The sequence below is a fragment of the Helicoverpa armigera genome, chromosome 30 (genome assembly GCF_030705265.1).
Source record: "Helicoverpa armigera isolate CAAS_96S chromosome 30, ASM3070526v1, whole genome shotgun sequence".
NCBI classification, from domain to species: domain Eukaryota; kingdom Metazoa; phylum Arthropoda; class Insecta; order Lepidoptera; family Noctuidae; genus Helicoverpa; species Helicoverpa armigera.
Genome location: NC_087149.1, coordinates 3,912,630 through 3,926,440, shown reverse-complemented (window position 1 = coordinate 3,926,440; position 13,811 = coordinate 3,912,630). Strand labels below are relative to the sequence as shown.

The window sequence follows — 13,811 nt, the reverse complement described above, 5'->3', positions numbered from 1 at the left end:
GGAACACATACTCATACTCGAGAGCTTGGTTATTTACAGACTAGGCCACCACATCGCTATATTCTATAGATACTGTTACTGTTACAGTATTTTTATCCCACTGCTGGGCATAGGCCTCCTCTCACACGGAGAAGGATTGAGCATTAATCACCACGCTTGCTCAATGCGGGTTGGTGATTTCAGACTATATAGTCCAGGATTCCTCAAGATGTTTTCCTTCACCTTTTTATCAGAAATTGGCGTCCAAGATATACCTACTTAGAAAGTTTAATTCTATAGAATAGATGATCTAATAATATTGTCTGTAGTAAATTCATTCCTTACTAAGATCTACACAGCTTGTAGCTCATTCAAGGTTGCATGTCAGTTCAAATCAGACGCGTTGGTCGACTGCTAATTTTGTACAGTCAACTTCAGGTCAGTGGTAACAGTTTTATAGGAAAATCGTACTTATTACTATTGAGTTAAGGTGCATGACAGTTACCACTGGTGTGCGGTCTACTACCGTACCATAAAAACAAAACACGCTCATGCTAAACTCGATCCTAATATTCTATCCATCTTTTTTTTTAATACTAGAGATAGGTGTTTGACATAACTTGTATGGGGTTAATGTCAAAATTCTATCTCTAGATTATGTATAGAAATACAGATAGATTGTTTACCTAGTAAAACCTGGTGTTTGTTGTGAAGTGCTTATATGTGTAATATCAAGAATGTACAACAGGAGGATAATTAAATAGTTTTGCTTTTTTACAAAATCCTTTTAGAAGTGGAATTACAAAGTTTAAAACATCGGAATACGGTGAGTATAAATTTATTTGATAGCTTTGCTATATTCCTAAATGATACTAAATATTCTCCACTATTTAATGGATGTTATTATACATAGTATAAACCTATCTATACCTCTAGAGTAAACTATCTATAAAAAAAATCGGTTGCGTAGTTTTGAAAATTCAAGCGTACAAAGGGACAAAAAAGCGACTTTGTTATACTATGTGTGTACTTAAAAGTTCTTTAAAAAACTTAAGAGCGCTATTACAAAATCGAATTGCTCAGTTGTAGGTAAATTAGACGATAGCCGGCAGCACTTGCGCATGTGTGCGTCTAGTGAAATACGCTACGCACACCTGCGGACCGCCACGCGGCACAAACAAACTTGAGACTTTGCCACTTTTTTCCGAAATAATTTATTGCTTTTATAGTTTATGAAATATTATTTGTACCGATGAATTTTATAACCTAGAATAGCTCGATTGAGTTACAATAAACAAGTAATCGTTTACAATTTTTAAATTATTTAATCGACAACCAAACTTTTCACCATGTTTATCAATTATAAGTAATTGATTTATAAAAAAACTAAAATCTATAATTCGTCTTCCATGTATTGTATCTTCATTTTCCTGCAACAATGAAAACTAGGAATGTAGATAGTTTATTAAAACAAATATGTCACGTATACCTTTTGCGGGTGACAAAAAATACTTACCATATTATTTGTACTGGTATTCAATTGAGTCTGATAGTCTGAATTAAATATGCTTTCATTATCCTGCAAGAATCAAAGAAGTCCAATTACATTATTATGCAACAGCGAAACTAACGACGATGACATTTACGTACATATTTCTTTATAACCAACATCAAAAAAGAGAACCCAATCTATAACATTTTCGAATTAGAATATCATGGCCTAATACTTATGTATATTACATTTCAATCAGATCATTATAACTAATAAATAAAATAAAACTCACTAGTATCAAAACGTGTTAGATGCGTAGGTTGCGCTATATTTTTCGAACTCCGGCGAGTTTACGCGGCGCAACAGCGAGCGATACGTCCCTCCTCGGTAAGCGCCTGGCGCTGACTAAAGTTTAACACCGCGCGTCACAAGATTTATATTGATTTTTGCATTGCAAACAAAAATTATTTTAAAATATTGTTTTACTTTTAAATAGACCAATTTTTTTTTCAAGCTTTATAACAATACCACCTTAATTATTAAATGTTTTTTATTTGAATTTGGATTATACTTTCATAGATAAAAAATATAGTTTCGTACGGAAAATTGTCAGTAACTCTCAGTTTTATAGAATTATTTTTGGTGTAATACTGTATGAATTGTAATAAATTGATTTAAGCACTTCCAAGTACAAGATATAGTTGTATCTTGAACATTTTTATAAATGGTTAAATTGCTATATCCTCGGAGTACCGAAGCATCAAAAGATACCCAAAAGCAACATTTTATGAAACATCCTTTGCAGAGACAAAGATTTTACTGATGTACGTGGACAAATTTAAATATTTATTTAATACACTTTCAAGATAAATGATCAAACTTTCTGAATCTTATTTTTGTTTTTTTATTGTAACTATATCCAAAGCATCAAAACTCGTATATAACGTTTAAATTCGCGAAAATTTGTGATAGCCCTCTTAAGTAAGTAAAGGATGTAGCTTACTAATCATCTCCAAGGCTGCCTGTATCGTTTTGCAAAACATAATTTAACTGGGTTCAGTGGTTTTCGAGATAGCTTTTAACAATAGAGGAACTGCAGCATATTTGGAATACTGCAGGTAACTTGGAATACATCGATATCTAAATATAATATAAACGCCATCTGAGTTTTTATGCCGTAAACATAACGTCAAACGATACACAAAGCCATACAGCATTAAAAACAGGACGGCTTCTTGACATTTCGGCTACCAGCCCCCAGCGAACGAAACGCCTGCTTTGAAAACTTTTTCGGTAAGAATGCAATCAGTGGTAATCATTTGCTGTAATACTCTAAATCTTTATTGTAATTATTTTAATTGCGGAGTGACCTTGTTAGTTTAAGATATTACTATGATTTTGTGAATATTTCTAGAATTAAAAATTTGACATGCAATTTTAAGTTAGGTTGGTGTGTTGTTAATTTGGAATACCGTGTTTTTTTTGCTTTTGTTTTTTTGGGAGTCGGTTTAATTTTTTTTTTAAGTTTCTTTTTTTGTAAAGAGCCCATGACTATAAAAATATTAGAATTCTATTAGTTTCTAAGAAAAAGTGTTGGCAATTTTCAAAGAAAAAAAAATGAATATAATTTGGAATACTATATTCCAAATTATCCGCACCCTAAGTCAAATCACGTTTTTGGAGTTTTTTTAGTTTGATAGGCATTTTGATAATAAACTCTTTTGCAAAAAAAACGGGCACCTATGCGAAATCTTAGTTTTAAGGACTTTACGTGTATTTCAAAGAGTTTTAATGATTGTAGTAGGTTTCTAGCATCAATAGGGTTAGCCAAGCATGCGTGAGAGTGTATTCTAAATTTGAATTTTGTACAATTGCTAAGAAATTGGTTAAACCTTGTTTTGGACTATTTGCTGGTAGAAAGTTCGTCGGTGTTTTGAAAAGTTTTTGAAGTGATTTTCAGAAAAATGATAATGCAGTTTTAGTTAGTGATTAATGTACCTTTTTGTTAGATCAAAACATTTTTAAAAAACTATGCATATTTGATAAAATTTTCACCTGCTCTATATGGACTATACTGATGGTTGATGGCAATGTTAAGAGTGTCGGTATTTTAGTGTAAAGCGTTCTATTGTTTAGATATTGTACCCACGTGTTTTAAAATATCGCTTTTTCATAAATAAACACTATTTAGAGGAGTATCGGTACCTTGGGCTGCGACTAAACCAATTTAAGGTAAGCAGTGCCGATCACAGCTCGTCTCCTATCAGACTTTGACATTTTTAAAAGTATTGAAATTCTACAAAATACAGAAAATAGCGCATAGACTGTGAGCACGAGGTCTTAAGGTCTCGTAATCACTGATTTTTAAACAACCACGTCTCTTGGGAAACTCCGTAGATCTCTGAAGATCTATGAGTCTGAACGTTCAAATAGCGTGTTTTCATCCCACGGACATTTTATTAAATAAACTTGCTTGCACAGAGATTTTCTGGCATCTACAGCACTTTCCTGCTGAAATCATAACAATAATTGGCTATCTGCTCATTTCTTAAGAAACATACGTTTGGCCAATAATTTTTAATTCTTGACTCCCATTCAGCTAAATCATCGTTTAGTAACTCGACACCTATGGAGTTATCGAGAGCTTCAACGCGGCAATAATTTGACTTTTTAGATAGCTTTAACCTTCCTCATCATTTTTCATGTGGTTAATTTTAACATTTATCACAAAATTTGGAATTTTTTAAATGTCAAAATCTGATAGGAGACAAGTTGTGATCGGCACTGCTTACTTTAAATTGGTTTAGTCGCAGAACAAGGTACCGATACTCCTCTAAATAGTGTTTATTTATGAAAAAGCGATATTTTAAAATACGTGGGTACAATATCTAAACAATAGAACGCTTTACACTAAAATACCGAAACTCTTAACATTGCCATCAACCATCAGTATAGTCCATATAGAGCAGGTGAAAATTTTATCAAATACGCATAGTTTTTAAAAAATGTTTTGATCTAACAAAAAGGTACATTAATCACTAACTAAAACTGCATTATTATTTTTCTGAAAATCACTTCAAAAACTTTTCAAAACACCGACGAACTTTCTACCAGCAAATAGTCCAAAACAAGGTTTAACCAATTTCTTAGCAATTGTACAAAATTCAAATTTAGAATACACTCTCACGCATGCTTGGCTAACCCTATTGATGCTAGAAACCTACTACAATCATTAAAACTCTTTGAAATACACGTAAAGTCCTAAAAACTAAGATTTCGCATAGGTGCCCGTTTTTTTTGCAAAAGAGTGTATATCTGGTATTTTTTATATCTGATTGTTCTCATTATTAAAGTTTAATATTTTGACAATAATTTAATGTGTATCTTATTGAGCTATCCCGTTTCTCCTTCAATTTATTTTCAAAAAACAAACTGGTATTCCAAATATGCTTCACTTCCTACAGTTAACCATTCATTTTATTATTGTTCTTGTTGATACTATATTTGACGGTCACGGAAAATAATATCAATATTGAAGGTCAAAGGCTAGCAGATAATTACATAATACGAGATACCATAACATATATAACATAGTAATAATTATAATTTATTTACACAGATGTTAATATGTTTACAAAACATATAAAAAACTGTCTTAGTAAAACAAACAAACGAAAAAAAACACTACCTAAAACATAACATAGGTATCTATTATATTAGGTAGATCTTTTTATGAATAGTTAATGCGGCGTTGTTTAATGGTTTAACCGACTTCCAAAAAGAAGATTCTCAGTTTGACCTGAAGGAATGTATGTTTGTGCGTGATTATCTCAAGTTTGGATAAATCGATTTAATTACATAAAAATAAAATAATACTTAGATAAACTTAGATTTATCCTTTTCATTGGATATACCTACTAGTACTTACCTACCTACTTTAGTCTCACATTGGTGGCTAAAACGAGTAGCTGTATTTTTATTATTAACACGCTTATATTAGCTTCACTAGTACCTAACTACTTATGTACCTATGTAAGAAAATTTTAGAATCTTCATTTGACACACTTTCCGTTCTTCGATTAGGATGGAATTTTACACGCTCTGTGTTCTGATACATGACTAGCGTGGTTTTTCAAACTATTATTTTTTTATTTACCATCGGCAAGAACGGGAAAAACATGTGACCCCGGTATTCCCCTTAAACTTAAACAGAAGATCTATATGATGGATGGCCCACAAAAGCGACGAATGAAAAACAATTGCAAGCGACAGAGATGAGAATGTTACGTGTGGTGGAATTTCCCCAAAAATCGAGCCTAATATTTTTGAGATAAGTTGCATTTTTTACGTTGTACTTAAAATATTATATATCATGGTGATTGAACAATATTATTTTGTACTGAATGTTATCTAAATCACAATATTTGTAAGATTAAAGATGGCTGATAAATCTTTATCATAGTACTCTTATTTACCTATAAGTTATTTTTAGTCGAGGACAAAGGTATTGGGTTGCCCAGGTAACTGGGTTGAGGAGGTCAGATAGGCAGTCGCTCCTTGTAAACACTGGTACTCAGCTGCATGTAGTTAATTTTAAGCCGACCCCAATATAGTTGGGAAAGGGTTAGGTCTATGACGATGATGAAGTTCTAACTATTTTATATCTACATATATACTTAAAAACTATGCTATTATAAAACCGGAAATTAAAAGGCATAAAAAAATTCGTCCCTATCGCTGTCGACTGGGAGCGTACCCAAGAGGCTGGCAGCATTACCTCGTTGGATCGCCATGCTGATCCTTTGTCCGAGGTAATAGCCAGCCCCAGTTCTAACCTCATTATATATTTTTTATCTGCTTGGGACCTAAAATGATTAGCGAGTTTACAACAAACAAAATACGTATAAAAATACAACAAATACGTATTATTAAATAAAGATTAAATACTGATACAAATGTTTTAGATTATAGTTATCATTATGTACTAATATCTTATCTACGGAACTCAAAGTATAAAACATCTGGACGATAGGTTAGTAGTGAACGATATTTCAAGGAGGAGGGAAGTTTGTTCTTTCGACCAAAGAGGTATTTATTTATAATTTAAGATTGACCATTATTAATTTTAGCAAGATTTGAACTGAACTGAACGTTGCAAATATGAGCTCTTTTCTTTACTATTATTTAGTCCGTAAATTATCAAAAAAATCGCGCTCGCTTCGCACTCACTTCGCTCGCACCCTCCAGTCACTTCCTTCCCACTGCTTTTCTATATATAGTGGTCAATCTAGCTTTGGATACAAGTACAAGAGTCATACAGAATTTCTCAGTCTTTTGTCATTTTGTCCACTGAAAAATACATTAAAAATTAATTTTGGTATTTATTTGTCGTACTTATTTGTGTCTTACTTATTTTGAGGGTGCTCAATAGAAAGTCGCTCCGGATGCCAAACCATGCTAAGCCTATTGCCACCAGTTTACCATTTTTAAGCAGCTTTCTAAGATTCTATTTTTAACCCCTATAGTAGGAACTACTACATAGCTTTTTTTTAACAACACTTATTTTTGAAAAAGAGCGGCGTTATACCTACGTTTGACGAGTCTGTGTTTTTGTCTGTCTATGTGTGGGGAAGGGATTATATATCTTGTTGACACTTCTCGTGACCCAAAGGCTGGCTTTGTTTCGCTCAACGATTAAGCATTGCCATTCAACGTGGCAATGCAGCCAGCCTTTTGGGTACACTGCCGAGTGACAGCGATGAAGACTAATTTTTCGACGCCCTTTATTCGTTTTAAATATATTTTTAATGTTAATATAGATTTAGTATACTTTAAAATAATGTACAGTCAATTTTTCTTCTTCTTTTAGGTACACAGACAATAATGTTTTCGTTTATTTTACAGAAGAAGCCGTTGCCATGGTTACTATGAAGCTTCCATTAGCAGTACTACTGCTCTGCATGTCCAGTACTTGGGCATATAAGATACTATTCGTCTTTCCTGCTGCAACGAGATCTAATGATGTTTTGGGAAAAGGCGTGGTTTGGGCGCTTTTGAAAGCAGGCCACGAGGTATGAAATATGTTAATTTAGGTACACTTTCCAAGTATATCTTGGACGCCATCTCTTGAGCCTCTTTCAAACTATGTTGGGGTCGAGTTCCTGTCTCACTGTATGCAGCTGAGTATTTTACCAGACCAGTATTTTACAAGGAGCGACTGCCTATCTGACCTCCTCAACCCAGTTACCTGGGCAACCCAATACCCCTTGGTAAGACTGGTTTACGGTACAGACGAGTATAGATAATAGATATGATGACATCTAAAATCAGTGTTACTTTTCATTCTGAAGGTTGTGTTATAAAATGACACAAAAATATCGAATTGAAATTCATCGTATAGATTTGATTGATTGACTAAAATCTTTGAATCATTTACAAGCATGATTTATTAGGTAATCCATTATAAATTATTAAGCTCAATATGAACAGTATAATAATTTACCTGATTGATTATTTGATTACAATCATCATATAAATAAAATATGCGGAGTAAGGCCACTGTGCATTTTATTTATCAGAAAATAATACTGTCTGGCCCCCTAGGTTGAAAACTAAAATATGCGTAAATATTAATTCGTCCTAGAACTCCTGCAAAAAGGCCTGGCTTTAATGAAGAAAATACTGATGTGGATGAACTCATTGGATTATCGTCAGATAAAATATAAAACTAACCATCGATCAGGTCTGTTGTACTATGTCTGCATCGCGCTATGAGAGAGAAGGAATAGTGAATGCACCTGTGTCTGCACAAATGCTTGTGCACTATAATATGTCCTGCGCAGTTGGCTAATCTCCTCCAGAACAGCTGCCGTAGCTGATCATCGGCTATAAGGAAATCATCACTGTGTCTACAGTGTCCAGGAACTGTCAAGAGAAGGTTTCTAATATACGTATTTCTATGTTTATTAACTCTTGTTTCTGTTTTAGGTGACATGGGCAGCTACTTACAAGCAGGAGGCTCACCCCAACCTGACGATAATAGATCTGCCAGAGGCAAAGAAGATTGTTGACAGTAAGTGTATAATTAGTTATCGTCAAGACCTCGTAACTAAATCCTTCAGTTTCGTGAAATTCAGTGAATCGTGAATCGAATCAAACTTTTTCTCAGTCAAATATTTGCTTGTTCTAAGGCATTACCTTCACGCTGATTAATGAGCTCGATCAAGCTATTGCCAACTAAATGTTTGAGTCTCTAGTAAGATAGAACGCCTGACCACAAACCACTGCGGTTGAAAAACAGTCATCATCCTCCGAGCCTTTTTCCCAACCATGTTGGGGTCAGCTTCCAGTCTAACCGGATGCAGCTGAGTACCAGTGCTTTACAAGGAGCGACTGCCTATCTGACCTCCTCAACCCAGTTACCTAGGCAACCCGATACCCCTTGGTTAGACTGGCGGTTGGAAAACAGTAGATATTGTAAATTGTAATAATATCCTATCGCAAAAATATAACAACCAGAGAATTAAATCACAAGGTTTTGGGTTTTGAAGGTTTTTTTGGATACGAGTGTGCTTGAGTGTTCATGGGATATTTATATTCGACGCTAAACCTCTCAGCTTATCTCTAGCGTTACTGACTTCAGCTATACATACAAAATCATCCTGTCCACAGCTTTCGATCCAATAACAATGGCGGACAATAACAACATAAGTATGTCCTTCATGAAGGACCATACTCTACGTATTTGTACGGCAACCGCTCAAAATGCTGAACTACGGAAAGTGCTCATCGAGAAACAGTTCGACGCTGTCATGACCACATTTTATCTGAACGAATATGATGCTGGGTAAGTTAGTTATTTCATCCGAATGATATATATCCTAGTTACTGTTACAGACGTTTTTTATCGTCCCACTGCTGTGCACAGGCCTCCTCTCACACGGAGAAGGATTGAGCATTAATCACCACGCTTGCTCAACGCGGGTTGGTGATTTCAGACTATACCTCTATAGTCCAGGTTTCCTCAAGATGTTTTCCTTCGCCTTTTTATCAGCCTTTGGTGTCCAAGATATCCTAGTTATTTTATTATTATTCTTATGTTCTGGCTCAGTAAAAGCGCGTATAGATCGATTATAAGGTTAAGCAGCCCTTGACGCAGTCCACGGATGAATGACCATCTGGTCATTACGCGGTTCTCCGTGTTGCTCGACTCGAAAAATTGTCGGGTCCCGGCAATCATTTGAACATCTTTGGTAGCCGTTAGGGCTATCAGAAGATAGAAAATCAGTCATTTCAAATTGTACTGCGAAATAACGGTCCAACCTATAAAATTCATCCGATTTGGCTATAGACAGAATGAGCCAAGCGTTGATTAACTTAATTTTTTTTTTAATCCACGACACGTATTGAACAAAAAATAAATGTTATGCGTAAAAACCCACTATCATTACAAACCATCTGATTCTGCAGATACGCGGCCATCCAGCAAGTCCCCTGGATCCTCTTCAGCACGGTGAACTACCATCCGATGCTAGAGCTGATGGTAGATGAAGTTCGGTCTATACCGACCACGCCTATTGTACTAATGGAGTGTGAGACCCCCATGAGTCTGCCGAGAAGATGGCTTAATGGCCTTATGTATATGTTTTTAACTGCTTATAACTGGTGAGTTCTCGCATTACTTTCTTGCAGTATCTTTTACAACATAGGAATCCACTAAAGTGCGGCACTGCGACGTACATAAATAAATATTTCTTCGGGTCTACTCGCTGTAGCAAACCGTAAACCAATTGCGTGCGAAACTGCGAACATTTCTAAAATGTCTACGAAATTGCAACCATGCAGTGTCTTCACACTAATGGATCTTCAGCTCGGTTTTTTTGCGTCACAAGGTTCGGAAGTTCGTCAAAAGGTTGTTCCGCGTTTATTAGCTACACAGATAGACCAGAAAGAACCAGGCCTGAGAAAGGCTTATTTTTTTATAACTGCGGAAAACGCGCGGAATACACATATTTACCATCAGTTTGACCACTATCATCGGCTAACATCATCATCGTCATCACATCAGCCAATGGCCGTCCACTGCTGAACGTACGTCTTCCAAAAGGTCACCCTCGTCTCGGGCAGCTATCGTTCATCCACTGCCCAGCTAACATTATAACTCTTAAACCAATCTTAGAAGCTAAAAAATATTTACACATTTCAGGTATGACCAACCAAATCAAGTAGCTCAATACGAGTCCATGTTCTCTGACCTAGCTGCTAAGCGAGGAGTTCCCCTGCCTCCCTTCGAGGAAGCCAGGCATAACGTGTCCATACTCCTGGTGAACTCCCACGAGTCCTTGCAGAATGGGTATAGCTCGCCTCCCAACGTGGTGAACATCGCTGGTTATCATATTAGTGAGCATCTGGCTCCGTTGCCTAAGGTATGTTCCAACCAAGATTCATATTATGTTAAATTGGTGGGTGGCCTAGTGGGCAAAGAACCAGCCTCTCGAGTATGAGGGCGCGGGTTCGATTCCAGGTCAGGCAAGTACCAATGCAACTTTTCTAAGTTTGTATGTACTTTCTAAGTATATCTTAGACACCAATGACTGTGTTTCGGATGGCACGTTAAACTGTAGGTCCCGGCTGTCATTGAATATCCTTGGCAGTCGTTACGGGTAGTCAGAAGCCAGTAAGTCTGACACCAGTCTAACCAAGGGGTATTGGGTTGCCCGGGTAACCGGGTTGAGGAGGTCAGGCAGGGCAGTCGCTTCTTGTAAAGCACTGGTACTCAGCTACATCCGGTTAGACTGGAAGCCGACCCCAACATAGTTGGGAAAAAGGCTCGGAGGATGATGATGATGGTGGGTCCTGGCTGTCAATAGACCATCTTAGGTGGTGGTTACGGGAAATTAGAAGCCAAAAGATCTGATAACCATTCTTACCAGGAGTTGTCCGGCTAACTGATACAAGACAGATAGGCAGTAGCTCCGTGTGGTATTCAGTTCCATCCAGTTAGATTGGAAGAACACACCAAGCATTGCTTAACGTTATGATCGATAGACCGTATACCCGACCGATAGGCTGTCACTTAGCCACGATCTACCACTGAAACAAATGACATTCTATTAACCTATTCTCTTTTCCAGGACTTGCAAGAACTCATGGACAAGTCCAAAAATGGTGTGATCTTCTTCAGCATGGGGTCTATCCTGCGCGCAGCGGGGCTGGACCCTAAGAAACGCGATGCACTGGTGAAGATGTTTGGGAAGCTGCCTTATACAGTAATTTGGAAGTATGAGGAGCCTCTGGACAACCTGCCTCCTAATGTCCACATCAGGCCTTGGTTACCACAACCTACCGTCCTTGGTAAGTTATTAACAGTAAGAAAAACAAACATCTTACTCGAGAACCTCCTACTTTTTGGGAAGACAATTGAAAACAACGTAGTTTAGATCAATTTGTCGGTTAATATTTGGAATAACCGTTGAATAAGGAGAGTTTTCGTGCAAAAATGACTTCCTCAAAGGTTTACATAGCTCCGGGCAGCTATGTACGTACATATCTCTACTACTAGTTGGTGATTGATACATCCATGCACCGTAAAGCACGTTAATGTCGGTCCTGCGCCTGACCTCTCTCCAGTCTTGTCGTATTTCCGTCCCATCGGGTTATGAGACTGAGGGAATAGGGAATGCCCCTGAAGCGGAATGGAAGTGGAAAACATACTGAGACGACTCCAAACGAATAAGGGAACAGGGCAGAAGCGGCCTTAAAATTCTTGCTTCTCTATCAGGGGAACTACGTAATTAATCAACAACAAGCCTCACACATTTTCCTATTCCTTCCAGCTCACAAGAACACAGTAGCCTTCATCACCCACGGAGGTCAGTCGAGCACAGTAGAAGCTATCCACGCGGGTATGCCCGTGGTAGTAGTGCCGGTTGGTGGGGACCAGCACGCGAACGCCGAGAGAGCTGTCCGAATGGGTGTCGCTTTACAAGTAGACTATTACAAGGACACGTTGGCTGATGATCTTGAAGTGGCTGTGAAGGAGTTACTGGGGAATGACAAGTGAGTATTGAAAAGTCTCGTGTTTGTAATCGCAATTCATTCCACGAAATTAATAGTTGACAAGAAAAAGAAATATGTCTCCTTTAAATTTCACCCAATTTCTATGTAATATAATATTAAGTATATTGTGGAAATAAAATACTTATCATAGTGTTACTTTATTAATTTTCAGGTACCGTGAAAAAGCGAAGTTTTTGTCTAAACTATTCCGCACTCGACCCGTGCCGCCGGCGAAGCTTATTCCTTTCTACGTAGAACTCGCTATTGAAACTAAGGGTATGTAAGCTTATAATATTTATACACACTAATAAGCTAGTAACTTGTAGTTTTTAGTTTCAATCAACTTTTTAATACAAATATGCATGACAATAAGATTTTTATAGCTACGTGTCTTATTTTCCAATTTTTGTGCGTAGAATGAAACTCAATTGAATACAGCGCCATCTATGATCGAGTAGCAACAACTACTTTTATGTTTTTACGACTTTCACTTTTTTTGTTTACAGGAGCTTACCACTTACGCTCACTGTCACTCAAGTACAGTTGGTATGAGCGCTGGATGCTCGACTTCGTGCTCGCAGTGCTCGGCGTGCTCGCGGCGCTCGCGTGGCTCGTCAAGCTCGCCGTCACAGCGTGCGTCAGAAGATTTAGTGGCAAGAAGCAGAGCGCGAATAAGAAAAAGAAGCAATGAACATTGTATTGTTTTATTTTTGTAAATTTGTTTACTACCTCACATTTCGACGGCTGCGTTGAAAGAATGTTGTGGATTCGTTGCCGTTGAAATAGATGTGAAGTCAATGTGTGTGATCAAGATTTTTTTATAGTTTCCACGACAGCTGAACATTTTAATATTTGTGTTATTCAGTCGGCTGATAGTTTGATAAGCTCTTAGCGAGCAATGTGGTTTTGTTGACCATTTTACCGGCTACAATAATAATTATACCTTTACTGTGTAAATAGACATAGTATTATGTACATATTTTATACGCTATAGTATATTTGTAAATTATATTATTTAAGGTTTGTGTATATCTTTGAGCCATAAGAGCTTGAAAATAAAGGTGTTCTGATTTTGACATTATGTATTTTAGAAAATTGTTTGATAAATGACGTGACTTGAAGTATGATTTATTTTTACCCTTCTACACCTCATCATCTCCCTAGCCGTTTCCCAACTACTTTGGGGTCGGCTTCCAACTTAACTGGATGCAGCTGAGTATCGGTGTTTAACAAGGAGCGACTGTCTATCTGACCTCCTCAACCCATTTACCCGGGGAACCCA

General features: G+C 36.9%; 1 protein-coding gene across 1 annotated transcript; it reads left to right on the top strand.

Annotated features, from left to right (window-relative positions):
* Window positions 1–6,453: 6,453 nt before the first annotated feature.
* Window positions 6,454–13,413, top strand: LOC110382666 (UDP-glucosyltransferase 2). The gene is made up of 10 exons (XM_064042780.1): window positions 6,454–6,559; window positions 7,376–7,542; window positions 8,459–8,543; window positions 9,143–9,317; window positions 9,941–10,135; window positions 10,677–10,896; window positions 11,605–11,824; window positions 12,307–12,529; window positions 12,702–12,805; window positions 13,036–13,413. Exons 2-10 carry the CDS (start codon window positions 7,390–7,392, stop codon window positions 13,218–13,220), a joined length of 1,560 nt encoding a protein of 519 aa, XP_063898850.1. The 5' UTR covers window positions 6,454–6,559; window positions 7,376–7,389; the 3' UTR covers window positions 13,221–13,413.
* The last annotated feature ends 398 nt before the right edge of the window (window positions 13,414–13,811 follow it).

What these genes read in the sequence shown, in the direction of transcription:
- LOC110382666 (XM_064042780.1), top strand. Translation starts at nt 7,390, where the DNA reads ATGGTTACTATGAAGCTTCCATTAGCAGTACTACTGCTCTGCATGTCC. An exon ending in GGCAAAGAAGATTGTTGACA is followed by an intron (nt 8,544 to 9,142) that starts GTAAGTGTATAA and finishes TCCTGTCCACAG; the next exon opens with CTTTCGATCCAATAACAATG. An exon ending in GAGTTACTGGGGAATGACAA is followed by an intron (nt 12,530 to 12,701) that starts GTGAGTATTGAA and finishes ATTAATTTTCAG; the next exon opens with GTACCGTGAAAAAGCGAAGT.